We start from the raw sequence: 23,528 nt of genomic DNA, 5'->3' as shown, positions 1-23,528 counted from the left end.
CTTTATTGGAAATATGGCCTTTACACTGATACAAAGTTTAGCTAATCACTTTATTGGAAATATGGCCTTTACACTGATACAAAGTTTGGCCAATCACTTCATAGGAAATATAGCCTTCCACTGGTAAAAAGTTTGGCCAATCACTTCATAGGAAATATGGCCTTTCCACTCGTAAAAAGTTTGGCCAATTACTTCATAGGAAATATGGCCTCTCCACTGGTAAAAAGTTTGGCCAATCACTTCATAGGAAATATGGCCTTTCCACTCGTAAAAAGTTTGGCCAATCACTTCATAGGAAATATGGCCTTTCCACTTGTAAAAAGTTTGGCCAATCACTTCATAGGAAATATGGCCTTTCCACTCGTAAAAAGTTTGGCCAATTACTTCATAGGAAATATGGCCTCTCCACTGGTAAAAAGTTTGGCCAATCACTTCATAGGAAATATGGCCTTTCCACTCGTAAAAAGTTTGGCCAATCACTTCATAGGAAATATGGCCTTTCCACTTGTAAAAAGTTTGGCCAATCACTTCATAGGAAATATGGCCTTTCCACTCGTAAAAAGTTTGGCCAATTACTTCATAGGAAATATGGCCTCTCCACTGGTAAAAAGTTTGGCCAATCACTTCATAGGAAATATGGCCTTTCCACTCGTAAAAAGTTTGGCCAATCACTTCATAGGAAATATGGCCTTTCCACTTGTAAAAAGTTTGGCCAATCACTTCATAGGAAATATGGCCTTCCACTGGTAAAAAGTTTGGCCAATCACTTCATAGGAAATATGGCCTTTCCACTCGTAAAAAGTTTGGCCAATCACTTCATAGGAAATATGGCCTTCCACTGGTAAAAAGTTTGGCCAATCACTTCATAGGAAATATGGCCTTTCCACTCGTAAAAAGTTTGGCCAATCACTTCATAGTAAATATGGCCTTCCACTGGTAAAAACTTTGGCCAATCACTTCATAGGAAATATGGCCTTCCACTGGTAAAAAGTTTGGCCAATCACTTTATTGGAAATATGGCCTTTACAATGGTACAAAATTTAGCCAATCACTTCATTGGAAATATGGCCTTTACACTGGTACAAAATTTAGCCAATCATGTCATTGGAAATATGGTCTTTACATTGGTAAAAAGTTTGGCCAATCTCATTATTAGAAATATGGCCTTTACAATAGTAAACAGTTTGGCCATTCACTTCATTGGAAATATGGCCTTTCCACTGGTAAAAAGTTTGGCCAGTCACTTCACTGGATATATGGCCTTTACACTGGTAAAAAGTTTGGCCAGTCTCATTATTGGAAATATGGCCTTTACACTGGTACAAAATTTAGCCAATCTCACTATTGGAAATATGGCCTTTACAATGGTAAAAAGTTTGGCCAATCAATTCATTGGAAATATGGCCTTTCCACTGGTAGAAAGTTTGGCCAATCTCATTATTGGAAATATGGTCTTTACACTGGTAAAAAGTTTGGCCAATCACTTCATTATCATGGGTAGATCTCTCATTATTGTACTCATTCAAAAGAGCTTCATGATGTAGGCCTGTTTTCCAAGTCGGATCGAAATTGAATTAGAAATATGGCTTTTGGAATGGTAACAGGCTACACAACTCATTTATATGCATTGCACTTCATCATTAATATGCATTGCACTTCATCATTAATATGCATTGCACTTCATCATTAATATGCATTGCACTTCACTAATATGCATTGCACTTCATCATTAATATGCATTGCACTTCATCATTAATATGCACTTCATCATTAATATGCATTGCACTTCATCATTAATATGCATTGCACTTCATCATTAATATGCATTGCACTTCATTATTAATATGCATTGCACTTCATCATTAATATGCATTGCACTTCATTATTAATATGCATTGCACTTCATCATTAATATGCATTGCACTTCATCACTAATATGCACTGCACTTCATCACTAATATGCATTGCACTTCATCATTAATATGCATTGCACTTCATCACTAATATGCATTGCACTTCATCATTAATATGCATTGCACTTCATCACTAATATGCATTGCACTTCATCACTAATATGCATTGCACTTCATCATTAATATGCATTGCACTTCATCACTAATATGCATTGCTTATATTAATGAACTTGTCTAAATCTTGATTGCATATGCACATCATTTAAGTTTGATCAAAACGTAATCACAAATATCAACTAGAGTGGTAACGAACTCATCCCATCTGAAGCAAGATAAACCTGTTAATATTTGTGGACTTTGCTCATTATTGAACTTGTCCAAGATGTAGCTGGTAGAAGCACATGTTCCAAATTTTATCAAGATCCTATCTGATGTGTGGCTTCCAGATTGGTAACAAACTCAGTCAACCACCTCAGCAACATTTGTGGACCTGATTCCTTAATGAACTTCTGCAAAAGCTTATCACAAAGACCTGTGTTCCAACTTTGATCAAAATGAGATCCGAAATATGTCCTTTAGAATGGTAATCAGACGCATGATCACCTCATTAATATGCACAGATCTCATTAATATGCACAGATCTTGCTGAACTCACCTTTGATACTGAGGATATAAACCTATATTCAAAGATTAATCAAAACTGGATTGAAAACACTGCCTCCAGAGTGGTAACATGCAAATACCGACTGATGGATAAATTACAGTCACATGTCTGTGCCACAGGCTTACCCAGCCTTAAAGCAAGGTGAGGTAAAAATTATCCAATACCTCCTTTCTGAAGACCTCTTCCTCCTCACTACTGCTTTGGCTCATCAACACACCACGTGGTGATGTATCTTTGTCATCCTCTGAAGAAGAGTGTGGCTTGACCTTTGTATAGTCCTTAAAGAGACTTATGTCTTGTAACTTATCCTTGCCACCAGTATCACCATTCGCTTCTGCCAGAATGTTCAGGTTCTTCTTTTTCTGTCAAGTAATAATAATTTACATTCAATCATTCTTATTGTTTTAAAAAATGACCCTGTTTTCAGCTTCTACAGATCTGATATACTAATTTAAATAGCCAATGCTGGAGGAAGCCCAAAATTATCAGAATTGTGATGATATAAATTGATGAGGGTAACAAAAAATAATTACAGCATAAGTAATATTTTAGGTTATACTTCTTATCAGGTTTTTTTTTATCATTACACTAATGATGCTGTGGGCTTCCACCAGGACCGGTTCACCATCTGCCATTGACTTCTATAGCTATGTTCTACGTCTTGTGTTTTATTGCATATCTGAATTGATAAAGCAAGCGGAGGGAAAGTTTCAAAGTGGAATACGAATAAATGAATGACTAGCTGTCAGTAATTCCAAATTAAACATATTTTGACAATGTGGCTTATGTAACATTTTTTTAAAGCAACGCTTGCTATAGATTCAACGGAATTAACTTTGGAATAATTGAAAACTAACATTTGAAAATTTTGGAAATTAATTCTACCATTATTCATCTTTTGATTTTAATAATTAAATCTGAAATAAAGGTTTTGTGGAATGCTGATGTGAATGTAGCTATGATGATGTAGCTTTCTAAATAAATAGACCTGCAGACTTGCCAAGCTGCCAGCTCTGATGTGATGTGATGTGATGTAATTTTGATTTTTAACGTAGTTTTAACAATTTTTCAGTCATATCGCTATGATGTCTGCATTGTGGCAGTTTATAGTGATGTCTAGCACTGAAGCATCATGTCACAGACATGCAGCATGATGTCCCACCCAGTCACATTATCCTGACACCAGGCTGACCGGTCCTAACACTAACCTCTTAATGCTGAACGCCAAGCGAGGCAGCTATTAGTACCATTTTTGCAAGTCTCTGGTATGACTCGGCCGGGGATCGAACCCTCTGCCAGCCCTAAAAAGTGTGTCATAAATTAGACCTGCCAAGCTGCCAGCCCTAAAAAGTGTCATAAATTAGACCTGCCAAGCTGCCAGCCCTAAAAAGTGTGTCATATATTAGACCTGCCAAGCTGCCAGCCCTAAAAAGTGTGTCATAAATTAGACCTGCCAAGCTGCCAGCCCTAAAAAGTCAACAGTGTGTCATAAATTAGACCACTTTTCAGTCCATGTTAAAGACATATCACATACAGATATTGTCGACCTGGACAATATGCATTTGAAAAAAAAGATTGTAAATTAAACGTTGGTCTTAATAATCTACAACTCAGTTCTGAAACTGGCATTAAACCCCCCCCAATGGAGGTCAGGGACTTCCTCACTGGCATTAAAAACCCCCATGGAGGTCAGTGACTTCCTCAACTACTCCTAAGATACGGGTTTGGTTTTTCTTTTATATAGTAATGGCAATCTTTCTCTTGCTGTAAGCAACATTCAAACTGACACAATAGTATGTCTAATAGATGCAATTGTCACTTTTCTACTTTTGTTCGAGCACAGTCAAATATCTGAATATTGTTTTTTTATACTTCTGTGCTAAATGTATGGACATTTTAAGAGGTTTTCAATGTGATTTCCTTTGTTGGAAGCCATTACCAGACAATGCAAAAGCTTAATCATGCAGGTGGTTTACATGAACAATGGTAGATGAAAACATCTGTGGCAACCCCTGTAAAGTTAGTCTAGTTCTCTGGCAAACTCCACCGAGTCTAAAATCCAGATCCAGATCAAACCGTGCCAAGGCAGCAGCTGGATTTTATTGCAATGATTGTATTTAAATATTTGTCTGCTATTATTCCATAAGTTTGCAACATAAGGGTTATTTTAGTAAATCTTACAATAAAATCATAAGGAATGGCAGGTCCGATATCAGGGTACAGACTTTGGCACTTACTAATAAATCACAAAACCTGAATACAGAATCATAATTTAATGGTGCCACTAATGGTAGAAAATGTTAGTTTTATCTTCGATACAAACTTCATGCATGATGAATATTATTCCACGGATGAATATAGCAAATAATGTACAATATGCATGACTTTCAGGAAACTTTATCCAATATTTTTAGCACTGATGGCAACACTAACACTACCAAAACCAACAAACACGTGGCACCTATATCCTGCCATATACAGGCTAGACATTATATGAGATACAAATTTAGATAAAGATGAAAAAATTTGCATTTTGTGTTAGATAACGATGCCACTTTATTATGTACATGACAATCTATTTTTATTTCTATTATTATTATTATTATTCTTTAAAAAGTTAAACAACGTGCAGCTGTGAAAAGTAATTTACTCCAAAAGCACAAAGTATTTGACACATATCTGTAATTCTTTTTAGTGTATTATATATATAAATTGCACTCTTCAATTTTGTTTTATGTTTTACTATTTGACTGGCAATTTTGCTTACAAAACTGCTTCTGAACATTGTTTCATTATAAACACGAAAGTAAGTTCAAAAGCACAGTTTTACATGCACAAATTGCAAGTCAAATAATAAAACATAAAACAAAATAGAACAGTGCAATAACTTGTTATAATTAATTTGAATTTTTTTCTTTTGAACTACCTCTGTTAAAACATATTTTCATTTGTAAATCGACTCAACTAGGGCTACCAAAAGCAAATTCTCTGACCCTCAATTCCATCTGTAAGTGGTTACTTGTTAGTGAATTGGAGCCGCACTTTGGAAAAATAAGTAAGTGAAACTGGATGAATGGACAGATGTAAAGTCAGATGGGGAAAATAAATACAAGACCAGTGTAAAATAAATACAATTATATTGCTGAGTGGAAGGTGTTACAAATATACTGACAACTTAAATTTTGTACATCTTCATGTAAAAAAATCCATAGAAATCTAAAATGATTGACATTTCAATTTATTTATATGATAAATCCATGAATTCTATTATAGGTCAAATACTGGGATAAAAACAGAAGTCCAAAATAATCTGACTCCTATGTTCAAAATGTCTTATAAAATAAACACCGAAAGTGAAGTTTACACTTTTATGAATCAGTTTCCTATAAATGCCACTGTCTAAATCCATCTGGATCAACAAATCAGGTGCATATGCATGGACCAAGTATCAACCAGGAAAACAAATTCGTAGATTTATCAACCAGGAAAACAAATTCATAGATTTATCAACCAGGAAAAAAAAGTGAATGCTACAAGCCAAGGGCTTGGCACTGGCAGATAACTTAGGAAATATTACTGGGTATATAAACCGGGTTTATGAAAAAGGCAAATATAAATCAAATCAAAGTTTGTATTGTACCAAATACTTGAGTGTATACAGCCAGACACAAAATATACTGTAAATACAAATGTGGATTATTTGGACTTGCATAAAAATGCAAAATGGAAGAAATATATTAACAAGGAAACAAGCAAGAGTAGAAAACAATGATGGACACTTCACTTTGTGGCATGTAATTATTTAATTTAACATTTTAAAATTATTACAATTAAAATGAAAATGTTGATACAAGTATTGTATAGTAAATAACATAATGAAACAAACACGGTACATACAAAATATGCGTTTACATATGTGAATAGTAGCATGGAAACATAAAAAATAATAATTTACAGTGTTTTGTGTGTCCTATAAAACATACATACCCCTATATTTAATACAAAATTTTACATGTCACACTTATAAGAAAACAAACATTGCATGAATCAAATTTTCTGTAAAAAGCAAAGGTCTATAGGTAAGTATATTTATTATTGTCTGATTTACTTACCAGTGTTCCATGTCTATCAGGAGGCTGTCTGTTTCCTAAAGATGCTAGTATTCTCTTTCTGTGTCCTAACATTGTTATATCTAAAACCTGTAATAAGAATAGGGATGCAAAAAAATAACACAATTTATGATCAAAGGGAGGTAACAAGCACTGGCAAGACTTTTAAAAGGAACTACAGCTTATTTCCCTTGGGTCATATTGGTGAGGACTTTAATTAACGTGTCCCTATGGAATAATCGAGATTCATTTGAGTGGTTTTTATATAAAAATTTATTGGATTTTGAATAATATAAATATTTGATTAAAAAATAGTGAACTTTCGTTATTATTTTAAGATTTAAACCAATATATTTGATACAAATTTAATTTAAAGTATGCAGTCTGTCTTTATGTCCTCAGAATTTGTTCAAGTAAAACAAATGAAAATGGGTCATAACCATGGCAATAAGTAGCTTCTCAACAAGTTTTTCTATAATTTCAAATTAATTCACATGGCTACCTAGTTACACCAGAAACTACAATGTATTATTTTGTTGCCAAGCTCTATAAATTATGCCTGAAATGAGATGGATATGTACAAGTATATTGGATTCCTATATGATATTTGATCTTGTATAACATTGGACATGGAAAGTTTTACAATATAACATATATATAGACTACCATATATAATTGCTTACAAGTCGAGTCCAACGGCAAACAATAAAGACCCAGATCTTCAATTACATAATGGGCCAGCAGCTACGGGTTAATGTAACATTGGGAGTATTCAATAAAAACAAACACTATATACCATGACTGCCAGTGCATCATGCTCAGTAGATCAGGGTCCATCTTGAATGAAGCTGGACTTATAACTGAATATATACTGTAATATTTGCAGACTGTTAGGTAATACCTCTTTCCACAAAAATTCACACTAATTATATTGATGACTAATGGAAATACAGTACTCACTGTCCTTAATTCTAATTCCCACAATATACATTTCACTTTGTCCATGGTGTCATAGTTATGGGAACGGAATTTATCACAGTAGTCAAGCAGATGTATGGAAGACAACCACTCCTCTACTGATGAAGGGGGATTGGCAAAATCTGTAAAGTGAAGAAATTACCTGTAATTTTAGTACACAGCCTTGATACAAATTTGCATGTAATTTTAGTACACAGCCTGGATACAAATTTGCATGTAATTTGAGTACACGGCCTGGATACCAATTTGCCTGTAATTTTAGTACACAGCCTGGACACCAATTTGCCTAAAACAGCAACACTGAGGTTTCAAGATACTGCAGGAATCTCCGCAATGAATGGTTATATTAACATCAGGTTTTTACCAAAAGTCTTCTAATAGTGTCTAGTTTGTTTTGAACAAAAATGGTACCAATCTTACATCCAAAATTATGGCCACAGTGGATGTCTTAAAATCTTATCATTCAAGAATATTAGAGTTTCAACAATCAGCAGTTAAAAAGAAGATACGGTCTTATCCAGAATTTCTGGAAATTCTTTCCTGTCAGTGGTGTTTTGTCCATTTGAGGTTGACAGGACCTTCAATTCAGGGTGAGTAGCAATAACAAGATTTCTATCTGGCTGTCATAGTGGCTGGCCATATTGATGTCAGACTGGCACCATTTTCATTTAGGAACAAGAAGACATCATAAGTTTTCTGGTCAAAACAGAATGGTAACATGACTTTCAATCTAGAAGTAGAATATTTTCAAGATTGTCACAGTGGCAACCATACTGACTTTCCAATCAAACACGTTTACTTAAGACCAACTAGATACCATAACAACTCTTCAGTGAAAATCCCATGCTTGTACAACTTTCTGTTTAGGATGAGTAGCATTAACAAGATTTTCGAGCGTGGATTCTGTGGTGGCCATATTGGATGTCAAGGTCTCCACTATTAGGATCCACATCATAAAAAATCCTTGAATTAATACCTATGTTAATACGACCTTCCATTCTGAGTAGTGATAACAAGATTTTGAAGATGGCCAAGTTTGGTAGTCCATACTGGATGTCAGAGGGGCACCATTTTCATTTAGGACCAAGTAGACATCAAAAGAAGTCTTACAATAAAAAAAACCCAATGTTGATATGAGGTTTTGCTTTGGAAGAATAACCAAAACAAGATTTTTAAGAAGGTTGGCATGGTAGCCATATTGGATGTCAGATCAGCACATTTTTCATTCAGGACTAATAAGACATCATAAAAAGTCTTTGAGTTAATAGCTTATGTTGATATGACCAACTATTCAGAAGCAGTGATGACTTTCAAGATGGCCACAGTGGTGGATATATTGAATATCCAAGCAGAACCATTTCAATTTAGAACCAACATACATGGTAAGAAGTATAGACTTCATTTGATATGAAAGTTACAGTGATATGGTATTTTTGCCAGAACACCATGGTGATATAACTTTCCTATCAGAAGATTTTCAAGATGGTGACACAGTGGCCATATTGGATATCGGATTACTACTGGGTTTTTTTTAGGACTAACTAAACAACATGAAACAACTTTTTGTGAAAAGCCCATGTTGATGTGACTAATTAATTCAGAATAAGCAGCAATAACACGATTTTCAAGATGGCTGCTGTGGTGGCCATACTAGATATCTGAAAAGCACCATTTTCATTTACGATTAACTAAGCCTAATTGATATGCACATCCATCTTCAGGTGACAACCATAATATTTATCCATGTTCATATTAATTGATCAAAAACTGCATGACTAGTTGTGATAACAAGATTGGTTCCACCTGCAGTTTTTTATTTTGCATAGGGTTAGATTATTAAGAAAAAAGAATTTCCCTGGTTTGCCTCACTGGTTATACTGGTTATATTAACAATACCATGTATATCTTAGGTGTTGTTAAAAGAACTTTTAATTCCCTTTATTTTGGTGTATGAGTAATGGGTGTAATTTGGGTTATTGAGTATACAGCTTGGCCCAACTTCAGATGTACATCTACCAGAAAAACTGCTAGTTCTGCTTGGTCATTTTCATTTCCTGGACTTCAGGGTAAATTCCAAAAAAAGAGCCAATAACTTTTGTTATATTTTATATATTTTGTAATTCACTGATTGCACTTTCAGAAGCTGGTATTGTCTAATTTGGCCAAAAAAATTTCTCTAATTTAATAACTGCTAAAGTAAGTGCACTTTAGACTAATTCAGGTTGATTTTTTTAACCACAATGGAGCAGTCATATTGATTAACTGTGCTTAGATCATGTACAATATCCATGAGTACAATGTCCAAAGAAATTTTAGCCACAGTACATGAAAGTAACTAGAGGTATGCCAACATTTTCTCCATTGCACATGTTGCAAATGCAATCCAATTCACCTTACAACTGTCACTCTCTCTAAAGTTCATAATATTTGTAAAGCACCCCCATTGTGTCATACATTGCATTAAGCTACAAAAGGGCAGTAACTCTTACAAAAAAATTGTGGGAGCAAAGTGATTTTTCAATACAAGCATCATATTGTGATAAACATAAATTTTCAACGTTTCATGACATTCCATTAAAAGCTAACAAGTGACATATGGAAAAATGCATGAACGGATGGAGTGCAATAAAAACTGGGTGAAATGACAAAACAAAATACAGTCAAATCTGTCAACAGTGGCCACCCATCCGAAAAGGCAGATTTGGCTTTGTATACATGGTGACCTATGCACAGTTTCACCTTTTAAAATTTTTGTTTTTGAACAAAATACCATAGCCCAAATATTATTATCACTATTATTATCATTATTCTTATTATTATTACACAATCAATATTGTTTTATGTACACTATTTAATTTACTTTAAACCACTCTATCAATTAAGTCATCACAGACTTAAATAATTACTTATTTTAGTTTTATGCACCATGACAAACAATAATTTCAGTACTGACACACAGCTTACATATTACTGTAAAACAAAAGACATACTTTCATTGTGTTAAGTTTCACTTAAAAACAGCTTTACCTGGACATACTTTCATTGTGTTAAGTTTCACTTAAAAACAGCTTTACCTAGACATACTTTCATTGTGTTAAGTTTCACTTAAAAACAGCTTTACCTGGATGCTCACCTCATTGTGATCAAAGACAGTCTGCCTGTAATGAGAAGCCTGTGATGAATAGGAAATCAAAAGAAGCCGTATATAGCTATTCTTCGTGACTCATGAACTGAAACTTTGCCTGACTTTACAGAAAAGTTTTAAGTACTGAATGACCCCTGACCCTACTGAAAAGGAATGTAACTTGTATCTCTTCTTAAAGGGAATATTTTCTTTGAGGTAACTTTAATTCAAAGACAAATAGATCAAGCTATTGAACTAGACCTGTCACATGGCACATTTCTGCTGTAATAGCACAACAACTTTTCCAACCATCCAGCAAACAAATTGGTTCAACCCTGTACCTAATGATAAAAACTGCCTCACTTTTGTTTTTTGACACATTGGCATTAAAATTTGTATCTTATCTAGACAATACCTTCTTCCTGAAGGGAAAATTAACATTGCAGATACACCCCAGTTGTTGCAGGGAGAAACCATTGTATGGTTACAATGACTGCAGATACACCCCAGTTGTTGCAGGGAGAAACCATTGTTTGGTTACAGTGACTGCAGATACACCCCAGTTGTTGCAGGGAGAAACCATTGTTTGGTTACAGTGACTGCAGATACACCCCAGTAGTTGCAGAGAGAAACTACTGTTTGGTTACAGTGACTGCAGATACACCCCAGTTGTTGCTTAAGGCAGAGAGAAACCATTGTTTGGTTACAATGACTGCAGAAGGCAGGTGACCATTACATACAGGACATTTATTTAGGCTCTTTGCCAGTGGGGAAATCAGAGTCACCATTGTCAACAGGTGACTGTTGAGTAAAAGTGTCAATTTTAACAGGTGTGACTGAATAACCAATTTAAGGAGGTACATGACCTATAATATGGGAATGCAGTCTACATTGGGACTTGACTGTGAGACACCACCATTTTTTTTCTATACTGTGGTCCAGGCACTGACTAAATCAATTACCTATTGGTGTAAGTTTTGGTGAAGATTTGGCAGCTTCGAGTATTTTCCTCCTGTCCTCGTAACTTAACACTCCAATCTGCTCTAAATCCTGGTCTTCCATTATATTGGCACCCTGCAATAGTCAACCATATTATCCATTATATTGGCACCCTGCAATAGTCAAGCATATTATCCATTATATTGGCACCCTGCAATAGTCAACCATATTATCCATTATATTGGCACCCTGCAATAGTCAACCATATTATCCATTATATTGGCACCCTGCAATAGTCAACCATATTATCCATTATATTGGCACCCTGCAATAGTCAACCATATTATCCATTATATTGGCACCCTAAATAGTCAACCATATTATCCATTATATTGGCACCCTAAACAGTCAACCATATTATCCATTATATTGGCACCCTGCAATAGTCAACCATATTATCCATTATATTGGCACCCTGCAATAGTCAACCATATTATCCATTATATTGGCACCCTGCAATAGTCAAGCATATTATCCATTATATTGGCACCCTAAATAGTCAACCATATTATCCATTATATTGGCACCCTAAATAGTTAACCATATTATCCATCATTTTCTACAGACTTTTCATTATTTATTTTTAGATCCTCCATTGTTTATATACAAATATCATGATTAATTTCCAGCTCATCCTGAAGTTAGACAACTTTTGATAAGAAATAACTACTCTGTACAAGTCCAAAAGATACCAGATTTGATAAAACTTTTGGTGTACAAATTATCAGAAGCTACCAGTATTCATAATTATCGACAAATCTGTATTTCTTAAACAATAAGCAGAAAAATGCATAAAATCTGAACTTTTTGGGGGCATAAATTATACTGCTCCAAATTATTAAGGCATTTAGGTTCTGTATGTAAATAGTAGCTAATACTGTAGTCAACACAAAACAAAATGAACGAGATCATATGTTCACAAACAAGAGGCTCATTTTATCACTCATGAACTGTCTAGATACCCTATTATTAACTTCTACATCTATTACGGTATCTTAATTTTAGGAACTGGAGTATAAACACTAGTGGACTTAAACTGCTAAAACTTTGCCCTAATGTTTTTGAGCTATATATGTTTGAAGTGGACTGCGAGCAAGTGTCATACAATTAAAAATTATTAAATTAAAAAGACAATTTATGAGTTTCAAAACTGCCTTTGTTATCACCTCACTGACTGAAAGCTAGGCTTAGGGGTTATGCGTCATATTGAATGGCACCATTAGGTCCAACTAGGCATCGTAAGAAGTTGTCGAGTAAAATCCCAGGTTGATAAGATAATCCATTTGGGAGAAGTTATTAAAATATTTTCAAGATGGCCACCATGGTGGCCATATTGGATATCAGACTGGAACCATTTTCATTTTGGACCAACTATACATCCAAAGAAGTCTTCTATGAAATCCCCATGGCAATATTACTTTTATTCAGGAGAAGATTTTCATGATGTATATCATATTCGCATGATTTTCAATTAGGACCAACAAGACATCACAGGAAGTCTTTTAAAAGATAAAAAACATATGTAATAATATGATTACAAAAACAAACACCATGAAATTAGAAAACATAAAAAACATGCTGAGAATATTTAAGGTAGGAAACATTATTAGTTCTTTAAGTTTGTTCTTGCAGTCGAAATAAGTGAGTTTTGAGAGCACTCTTGAATGTAATCACTGTGTCTTGGTGTCTAAGTTCAGTGGGCAATTCATTCCACATTGCTGGGCCCTGGTATGCAAAAGAATGCTGTCCATATGACTTTGTTTTCATAGTGGGAATAATGAGTATACGATTGTCAGAAGAGGAGTGTAAGTATCTTGCTGGTGTGTACACATGGGTGAGGTCGGATAGGTATGTTGGACTGGAGTCCATCAGTGAAATGTAGCACAGAGAACAAATTTTGTGTTTGATTCTGGATTGAATGGATAGCCAGTGTAGGGTACAGAGCAGCTGGGATGTGTGCTCTGATCGTGGTACTCTAAGTATTATCCGAGCAGCTGTGTTTTTAACTTTTTGAAGTTTCTGGAGTAGATATTGAGATGAACCAGACAGAATTGAGTTACAATAGTCCAGTCTTGAAAGTACTAATGAACACACAAGTGTTTTAGTGGCATCAACTGAAAGATATTTGCGAATTGAGCTGATGCGTCTCAGCTCAAGATATGCAGCCTTGCATATGTTCATGACATGCTGGTGCAATATGAGAGTACTGTCCAGAGTAACACATAGGTTTTGTAATGATTGTGTGAATTTAATGTTGGTGTTGCTGATATTTATTGTTTGAAGAAAAGGATGTGAATGAGAAAGTCTTTGTGTTGTGATCAGATTGGCCTCAGTTTTATCATCATTCATCTGCAGCTTGTTACATGTCATCCATGATTTCACAAGTAGCCAAAACAATTTTCAAGATGGCCACTGTGGCAGTCATACTGGTCATCAGATCAGTTCCGTTTTCATTTAGGACCAACTAGACATCATAAGATGAATTCTGGTCAAAATACCATGTCCATCTGACTTTCTGTTCAGGAGGAATACCAATAATAATAAAAATGGTCTAGATATTCTTGTTTTTGAGAGTTTAAAAACTCAGCCAGGGTGGCAGGCAAAATCCAAACAGATAGATTTTTCACAATTAAATATACTATAATGATCTTTAAAGGTAAATCATTGCAGTAGATAAAGGTAAAGGTAAATCATTACAGTAGATAAAGGTAAAGGTAAATCATTACAGTAGATAAAGGTAAATCATTACAGTAGATAAAGGTAAATCATTACAGTAGGTAAAGGTAAAGATAAATCATTACACTAGATAAAGGTAAAGGTAAATCATTACACTAGATAAAAGTAAATCATTACAGTAGATAAAGGTAAATCATTACAGTAGGTAAAGTTAAAGGTAAATCATTACAGTAGATAAAGGTAAAGGTAAATCATTACAGTAGATAAAAAAAATGTATACTGTTTGACTTTTAGTAGTGAATACACATGAACATGGTTAAAGAAAAATAAATGGTATTTACCACAAGACAATTTACATATCCCATCAAGTAAGAAAGTATGAATATATCAACTAGTTTGAAATTAAATGGGATAAGGGGATGAAATTGTCTGAAAACAAAAGTGAACTGAATCAAACAATGCAAGGAATACAAAGTTACTATCATCTTTGTGACTGGCGATAGTAAGCATGGATCCAGGTACCCTGTATGACTGACTATTGAACATAATAATAATAATAATAATAATAATAATAACAATATTGAGCAAAAATATTTAGATTGTATACTAACTAAATCTTACCCAGAATACATAAATAAATAAACCTAATACAATACAATGACTTACAATGGGCATGTGTGAGAAACTTGGGACTGATGATTTTGCCTGGTCAACTAAATGGATTATCTCTTCAAGTTTAATACATTCAAATATATAACTGCAAAATGTGATTTCAATGTTGGATTGCTGTGAGGTAACAGCTTTACACCCTTAGCATAATTATCAATACACTCTCAGCATTGGAGATATACAATACTTGAATATTAACCTCGTCAACGTGCTTGTTCAGATTGGATAATTTATCCAATTCAACAGCTTTTGAGTAATCAAATGAATATTTGCTGTAATACATTTATGGAAATTATTGTATCAAATATAATGAGAATTCAAAAAAGTAATGTTTTGAAAGTACCAAGTAAGAAACAGGAGTATAAGGATCAAAGTACTGAAAGTACTGAGGAGAAACATTAAAAGCATCAAGACAAAATAAAACATCTGACTTTGCAATTGGATACAGACTACTGATAGAGTATTCAGTATGGTACTATCTTGGAGATTTACAGTATTTTAAGTATATATAAATATAATTAAATTGTTTACTTTACTAATTATTAAAACATCCTACTTAATTATACTGAGGCCAATGGAAAAAACTTACCAAGAAATCCGTATCATCAAAGCCATTTGCCACTAGAAAGTTTTCATACTTTTCTAGACCAATGCTTTCTAGCCATTCTCCCACACTTTGCATAGCATGGGCACCTGCAGGACAGAGATTTGCACACGTAAACATTGTTCAACACCTGTTGCTGAATTATTACAAAGAAATAAATATTCATGAAAGAAATGTAATACATTTATCATTTTTGATTAAATCTGTATCTCAATTGAACTATATATATATATATATATATATATATATATATATATATATATATATATATATATATATATATATGTACATACACACACACACACACACACACACACATACACACACACTCTGACAATGTCAGATGAATCAATTTGACCAACAGACATAACTAAACCTAAAAGATAATCAAAATTGGTAGTAATCAAAATAGGAATAAATATCAAATATAGTATCAAACATGCACAACACAAGCATGAATTCATGCAAGAAACTATGATACATGCATCAGACAACTCACTATTACAAGTGCCACAAAGATTCTAAGTCTGAAATATACATTATATTTTCCAATGAATGTGACATCTGACTCATGTTGACCTTGACCTTGAACCTTCTGATTAAAAATTCACTTGTGATCTTTAATGTCTTGTTGTGAACCTATATGTCATGAAAATCCAATGCTGAAGGCAAAACAATACTGATGAAATTCATGGACCAGAAGAAATTGTTATAATCGTATCCTTGTTACAATAACCCCTATCCCAGCCTAATGTAAATACCAAAAATATTCAACAAGCATTCTTTGGACAATAAGCATGAAAATGAGTATTGTGTGCCCATGCCATATCTATTATGGAGTTGTATAGTGTTACCAATGTTCCCATCATATCGCAGTGTCCCATCCTGTACTATCCTGTCATATCACAAATTTTGTTTCCACTGAATAACTTCTGAAGGACTTTGTTGGATCAAAAGGTAATTTGGTATGATGCTGAGATTAAAAAGCCTGAAGTCAAGTTCAATTTTCAAAATCTTCCGTCAAATTTTAAAGGAGTTGTGGCCTGCTGCTTGATTTAAAACTTTGCCTTCAATTTTTCTCCAAGACAAGAAATTTTGATGAATTTCATAGATTGAAATAAAATTTGGTAATATGCATTATATTAGGGCTTAAATTAGGATCAATTTACGCTAGTTTTGAAAAATATTTAAGAGTTATGGCCCCTATTTGACTTGGACTTTCACTTTTCTTTTCACACAAGAGCATTTTATGGACTTTATGGCTTGAAATCAAGCTTTACATAAAGAAGACTGAGGTCAAGTACAGTTTTTACCTTCTTCTAGCAAAACTATAGAGAGTTATGGCCCTGTTTGACTTCAATTCCACTCATTAACTTTTGAATTAGATTTTTGCAATGAAATAAAATTTGACATGAGGTATTATCAAGTTTGATTGTTAATGATTGCATGAAGTTATAACCCTGTCTGACCTGGAACTCTGCCCTTTAGTTCCACTCAGTAACTTTTGAAGGAATTCATACATCAAAACTTTATTTTAAGAACACACAGCTCGTTTGAATTTTAATCTTTTCAAGCAAAATTTTATAGTTATGGACTTGTTCAAGTTTGAACTTTGCATTCACTTCTATTTTACCACGCTGGTGGCCTACTGGTTAGAGCATCTGCTAGGCGCTCAGCATTAAGAGGTAAGTGTTAGGACTGGTTGGCTTGGTGTCAGGATAATGTGACTTGGTGGGACATTACGCTACATGTCTGCGGCATGATGCCCCAGTGCTAGACATCACTTTAAACTGCCACACTGGAAACATATGACTGGAAAATTATTAAAGCAAAGTTAAAAATCTAAATCACACACACACACACTCACTTTTATTCAAGGAAAAGATAGCATACATTGAAACCAAAACTGATATCAAGATTTATACTTAAATCACCTCAATCAATTCTGATTTTTAATCTTTTCTGGTCAAATTTTATCGAGTTATTGCCCTTTAATTTCATCATATTTGGCAGGAACACCTCTGGTGCACACATTTTCACTTTCTGACAAAATTATCTCTCTTAAATAGCAATTTCTATTGTCTGTAAGTAAATTGTGAAATTCTCATTAGATCTGTGAAATCTCATGAAGCCTTAATCTTGTATTTTACTGTGACCAAACAATCCTGATTTACATTTTTTTTCTTCATTCATGACTGAGTTTTTCACCTCAATATATCTTAAGTGTCTTTCTAAATGGTTTTGAATTCTTTTTATTTCATTGAAATTTCTAAACTTTTGTATTTAAATGCTCCATCTAGATATCTGTATACAGACAGATGATTTGTAGCTAAATACTCTGTCTAGCTATTTATGGATAGATGATTTAAGCTAAACCCTGTCTAGTTATTTATGGACAGATGATTTGTAGCTAAACACTGTCTAGCTATTTATGGACAGATGATTTGAAGATAAAAACTGTCTAGCTATTTATGGACAGATGATTTGTAGCTAAATACTGTCTAGCTATTTATGGACACATGATTTGTAGCTGAACACTGTCTAGCTATTTATGGACAGATGATTTGTAGCAAAAAACTAACTATTTATGGACAGATGATTTGTAGCTAAACACTGTCTAACTATGGACAGATGATTTGTAGCTAAACACTGTCTAGCTATTTATGGGCAGATGATTTGTAGCTAAATACTGTCTAGCTATTTATGGACAGATTGATTTGTAGCTAAACTCTGTCTAGCTATTTACGGACAGATGATTTGTAGATAAATACTGTCTAGCTATTTATGGACAGATGATTTGTAGCAAAACACTGTCTAGCTATTTATGGACAGATGATTTGTAGCAAAACGCTCTAGCTATTTATGGACAGGTGATTTGTAGCAAAACACTGTCTAGCTATTTATAGACATGATTTGTAGCTAAACACTGTCTAGTTATTTATGGACAGATGATTTGTAGCTAAACTCTGTCTAGCTATTTATGGACAGATGATTTGTAGATAAATACTGTCTAGCTATTTATGGACAGATAATTTGTAGCAAAACACTGTCTAGCTATTTATGGACAGATGATTTGTAGCGAAACAGTTTCTAGCTATTTATGAACAGATGATTTGTAGCTAAATAATATTTTTGAACAGAAGATTAATATGCAGATAATATTAGTCTTTTATTTGATCAATGATGGCACAATAAATTTACATATAACATGAACATCAAAGTATAATTTTCAAAAACACATAGCAGAGCATAATACCTACTACAATTGTATGCAGACTACATTGAGATACCTCGTAATAATTTGATGAAGTCAGCCTCGTGTTCCTTCATAAAAACTGACTCCCTTACAAGTCCAGACCCGAAAGATTCCATTATCTCTTGGATCTAGAAGGAATTCAGAGTATTAGAAAAAAAATCACAGGAAAATTATACATGAAAACCATTCTGCGAGTATGGATTTATCATGTATGACAGTACATATCCCTTTCCCCACTCACTGACTTGGATCTAAAATGTCAGCATTTTTTGCTTTGTTTGTCAACTTTATGCAACATAAACTACTAGAGATTGTAACACATATATCCGTATACCCTCCTGTTGTGTCTAATCCCCATTAAAATGTGTTACTGAGGCCACGTCATTGGTGACAAGGATGGGCCATTGCCAAGTTAATATCCGAATTCGTATATATATATATATATATATATATATATATATATATATATATATATATATATATATATATATATATATATATATATATTCCCCCTTTTTGTCACTCACAGTGTCTTTTAAAACTCAATCTGATATTTGTTGCAATGTTGCAACTTGGGTCAGTGATCAAACACACCAATATTTAGACACATGTAACAAACTGCATGTTATTTTTAATTTTATTTAAAATCGCCACTATTACTGTAGGCCCATCCCATAGGCTAGTGACGTTATTACCATTGGAATGTATCAATAGATTTGGTGTGATGATGATGTGAACAAAATACAAAGATTGGTCGAATCATAAAGACTTGAGTTTACGCCCCCCCCCCACTTAAATCCATTTTCAATACCACAGCGTACAGAAAATGGCTAATGGCAACAGCAAAAAATAAATCGGTGAGCTGTGACCATTGCCTAGGCACCAGGTCAGGTATGTGTCTTCATTGCACTTTGAAGACACTGACTTGCTGCCAATTTACTCATCTCTACCCTGAGGATCAAATTTCTAAAACGGTCTTTCTCATCGACAAATTACCCCAAATTTGATATCCCTGTGTTAAAGAGCACAGAAGGAGTTGCATGACAATACGAAGGCATGCACATACAAATACATATATGGGCAGGCAAAATCACTTACCCGAGATCTTTCTTGAAAAAGTGCAGGGATAATGACATAAGAAACTTCTGAGTTTCCAAATATGAGCTGTATGCATTCAACCATTACTAAGAGAGAACTTTGCAATTAATATCTTAAAGAAACAAAATCATCTGGACTGCAAATACGTGAATCTCATTTCAATACGAGACAAATCTTGTAATGCATTGTAGTTACTGAGTTAAAGATCCAAGCAAATCCAAAATGACCGACTTGACCCTTATGTTCTGGCAGGTGTAAAACAAAAATGACCCAGTGAACTGTATGTACTGGCAGGTGTAAAACCAAGATGACTCATTGGACTTCATGTACTGGCAGGTGTGAAACCAAAATGACCCAGTGAACTGTATGTACTGGCAGGTGTAAAGCCAAAATGACCCAGTGAACTGTTATGTACTGGCAGGTGTAAAGCCAAATAATTCATTGGACTTCATGTAGTGGCAGTTGTTAAATCAAAATGACCCACTGGACTTCATGTACTGGCAGATGTAAAACCAAAATGACCCAGTGGACTGTATATACTGATGGCTGAACAAGCTAACAAGAATTCAAGGTAATAGTTGATTAATATTTTAATAGTAATAAACTGAATATTCTTTAACTGCCCAATTTCATAGCTGGTTCCAGGTTTACATCACATGTACAGATGCACACTGCTAAATACCAATCAAAAAAGGAAGTCAAACTACATGCAATACCCTCACATGCCTGAATATGAGCACATACATCGTTTGGGTGAATACTTGAACATGTAAAATATTCTGTCGCAAAGTGTATGTATCTCAACCCCATCATGCCTTGTTAAAAAGAAGTGACGGCTAAAATCTGCATCATTTTCATGACACTAAATCATGCATGCCCAGTGATCTGTTACCACTTACCATATATACTTGTATAGAAGTTGGATAAAAATGCAGAGACTCAGGTCTGCTGTTGCATAATCTCCAGAACATCTGGGTCTATGCAGTTTGTAAGGAGTAATTAGCGGAACAAACAACAAAACCCATGATATAATGGTGCATTATGTGACCACAAATCAGCATCTATGTTCGAGGTTGGACTCAAGTTAATGCAAGTATGCATGGTAACTATATTATATCAGTCCTTTATATGTACTTTATCCAGCATGACTGTATAAAGAGAGCATGAAACTTTCAAATGGAGGGCATCCAAGGGAGCTAACTCTTCTGGCATTCACATTCAGTGTTTATGTCTGTGTATTCATATTATGATGAGCCATGAAATTCACACAATTTTTTTTAATACAAATTGCCCTGTAAGGTTATCATGCTGAATAAGGTAATAATATACTCATTATCAAGGAGTTCAAAATGTTTTATCGCATTCTTTACAAAACTGTTCTGCTACTGAAAGGTCTTCAGTAAAGGGAATAGAGTTGAATAATCAACTGGTAGTCTACATGTAGTATATTACAATACAGTCCACCCTTTTATTCCTGGTCAAAAGTGCTGAACCCATTCAGTTTTATTACAATGGTGCCAAACATGCTTTTTACTCGGTAACCTTAAAATCTGCATGCCAGAAAAGAGGAGTTCCAATCATCATGCAATGGAGTACAGATTGTTGCCAGGAAAACTGTATCGATGAGAATAACATATTTCTTCAGTAATAAAAGGCACAAAAGCTATGCCAAGACATTGAAAGTTACTAGAAATGAATATTTTGTTAGTTTCTAACAATAGTACTGCAAATGGTGCATGTCAGACAAATCTAGTGACATCTTCCCTGCTAATGACCTTGACCTATCAGCTAGGACCTGGACTAATGTATAAAGGGTGAGCCTGGGTAATGTTTCATCAAAATATCTGCATGGATTGAAAAGTAACAGCCTGTATAAGGAAAGAAGCAAATGACTTACATTACGCATTGATCTCAATGCAGGGAGGCATGACTGAGATTATGAGACACTGTCTAATCAACACATATAACAGGGTAAAGTTTAATTAAAGTTTCTTCATTGTTTCACAAGTTATACCCACACATGTATTGAGGTCAGTGGTTTATATTCTCCCTTGTCATAGCCTTGACCTTGAGGGATGGGGTGTGGCTATGGTATGTGATACACTGTTTAGTCTCGATATGTAACTGGTTCAAGTTTCATTAAAGTATCTATGTTGTTCAAATGTTATACCCTGGACAAGGATACAAGTAATAGAATGTCCTTGTCACTTGCTTTGATGTTGACCTTGAGGAAGGGTGCATGGCTATCATATGCAACAAACTGACTAGTCATGATATTTACTTTATTAAATTGTAAATGAAATATCTTCAGTGGCTTAAAACTTATACCCTTGACATAATACAAGTTTCAGAATTTAGATATTTATATTTTCTCTCAGTATAACATTGACCTTGGTGCAAGGGGCATTGCTATGGTAAATGATACACCATCTAATCTATATACTTTCAGTTAAGTTTCATTAAAATATCTTCGGTAGTTTAAATATTATATGCTAAACAAGGACAAAATGCCAAAGAATTACATTACCCTTGCCATGACCTTGACCTTCTGGCAAGGGGAATATTTATGGTATGTGACACACTAACTGGTCATGATATAAACGTGAACAAAGTTTCAAGCCAATCTCTCCAATCATTACAAGATTATGGTCTGAGCAAGCAAATGTAACCAGACTGATACACAATACCATAACATTAATATGCTCAAATTAAGACTTAGATTGATTTCTAACTTTAGCAAGGACACTGGGTCAAAATAATGCTTCAATTAAGCAATAGCCTGGCAATTAAGATCTTCTATGTTCCCTTCCTCTCTGATTCAATATCTGCTGTAATTTCATGGTATTTTCTGTATTACAGAATCTTTAGAAGATAAATCATATCATTTTATATATTTAGTTTTTGGCAGGTACATGTATTTCTTAAGAGTTTAGTGAAATTTATGGACTGACATTCATGGGTATTTCCTTTTAATTTTGTTTTAAAGATTAATCACAAAAATTTATCTTAGTACTTTATAAAGCCGTTTTGCCTGTAGGTACTGAAGGAAATGGGCAACAACAATTACTCACCTGAGGGCAAGTGAATTAAAAAAATTCTGCTGGGCAAGTATGTCATTCACATATTGTACTTTTCCATAATTTCTTATGAAATATATACAAAACGTTAAATTATTATGTAGTAAAAACCTTGATTCTGGGCAAGTAAAGAATGTTAAATTTTGCCAAGTTCTGAAAAAATATTCCAATCTGATACAGTTGTCCTGGCTCAGCATTGCATTGTACTGGCTACCTCTTTGAGACAAAATTTCATCCATATAGGTCACAAAAGAACCCTTCCCTTCCTCTCCAAAATCATGGGTCCCTAATTTGCCTCCATAACTGGACATTATTGCAGCTATCTGAAATAGGAGCAGGTAAAAACATGCATATCATACAG

The 23,528-nt window shown here is 34.2% G+C and overlaps 1 protein-coding gene across 5 annotated transcripts in view; it reads right to left on the bottom strand.

The window, feature by feature from the left end:
- Nucleotides 1-23,528, bottom strand: part of LOC149784853 (uncharacterized) — a 404,070-nt gene that overhangs the window by 145,244 nt on the left and 235,298 nt on the right. For 4 of the 5 annotated variants that reach the window (XM_089978423.1, XM_089978426.1, XM_089978428.1 and 1 more), the window contains exons 15-20: nt 23,382-23,490; nt 15,722-15,825; nt 11,751-11,862; nt 7,647-7,786; nt 6,690-6,776; nt 2,742-2,939 (exon numbers count right to left, since the gene is read on the bottom strand). In XM_089978423.1, the coding sequence (XP_089834549.1) occupies nt 2,742-2,939; nt 6,690-6,776; nt 7,647-7,786; nt 11,751-11,862; nt 15,722-15,825; nt 23,382-23,490 (750 nt within the window). Of the gene's footprint in view, nt 1-2,741; nt 2,940-6,689; nt 6,777-7,646; nt 7,787-11,750; nt 11,863-15,721; nt 15,826-19,026; nt 19,121-23,381; nt 23,491-23,528 lie in introns of all 5 variants that reach the window. The other variant, XM_089978427.1, reaches the window with a different exon arrangement.

Source organism: Sinohyriopsis cumingii, chromosome 13 (assembly GCF_028554795.1).
Source record: "Sinohyriopsis cumingii isolate HCF-2022 chromosome 13, ASM2855479v2, whole genome shotgun sequence".
In the NCBI taxonomy this organism is placed as follows: Eukaryota; Metazoa; Mollusca; class Bivalvia; order Unionida; family Unionidae; genus Sinohyriopsis; species Sinohyriopsis cumingii.
Note: the sequence above shows the minus strand (reverse complement) of the source record. Positions and strands in the feature narration are given on the sequence as shown.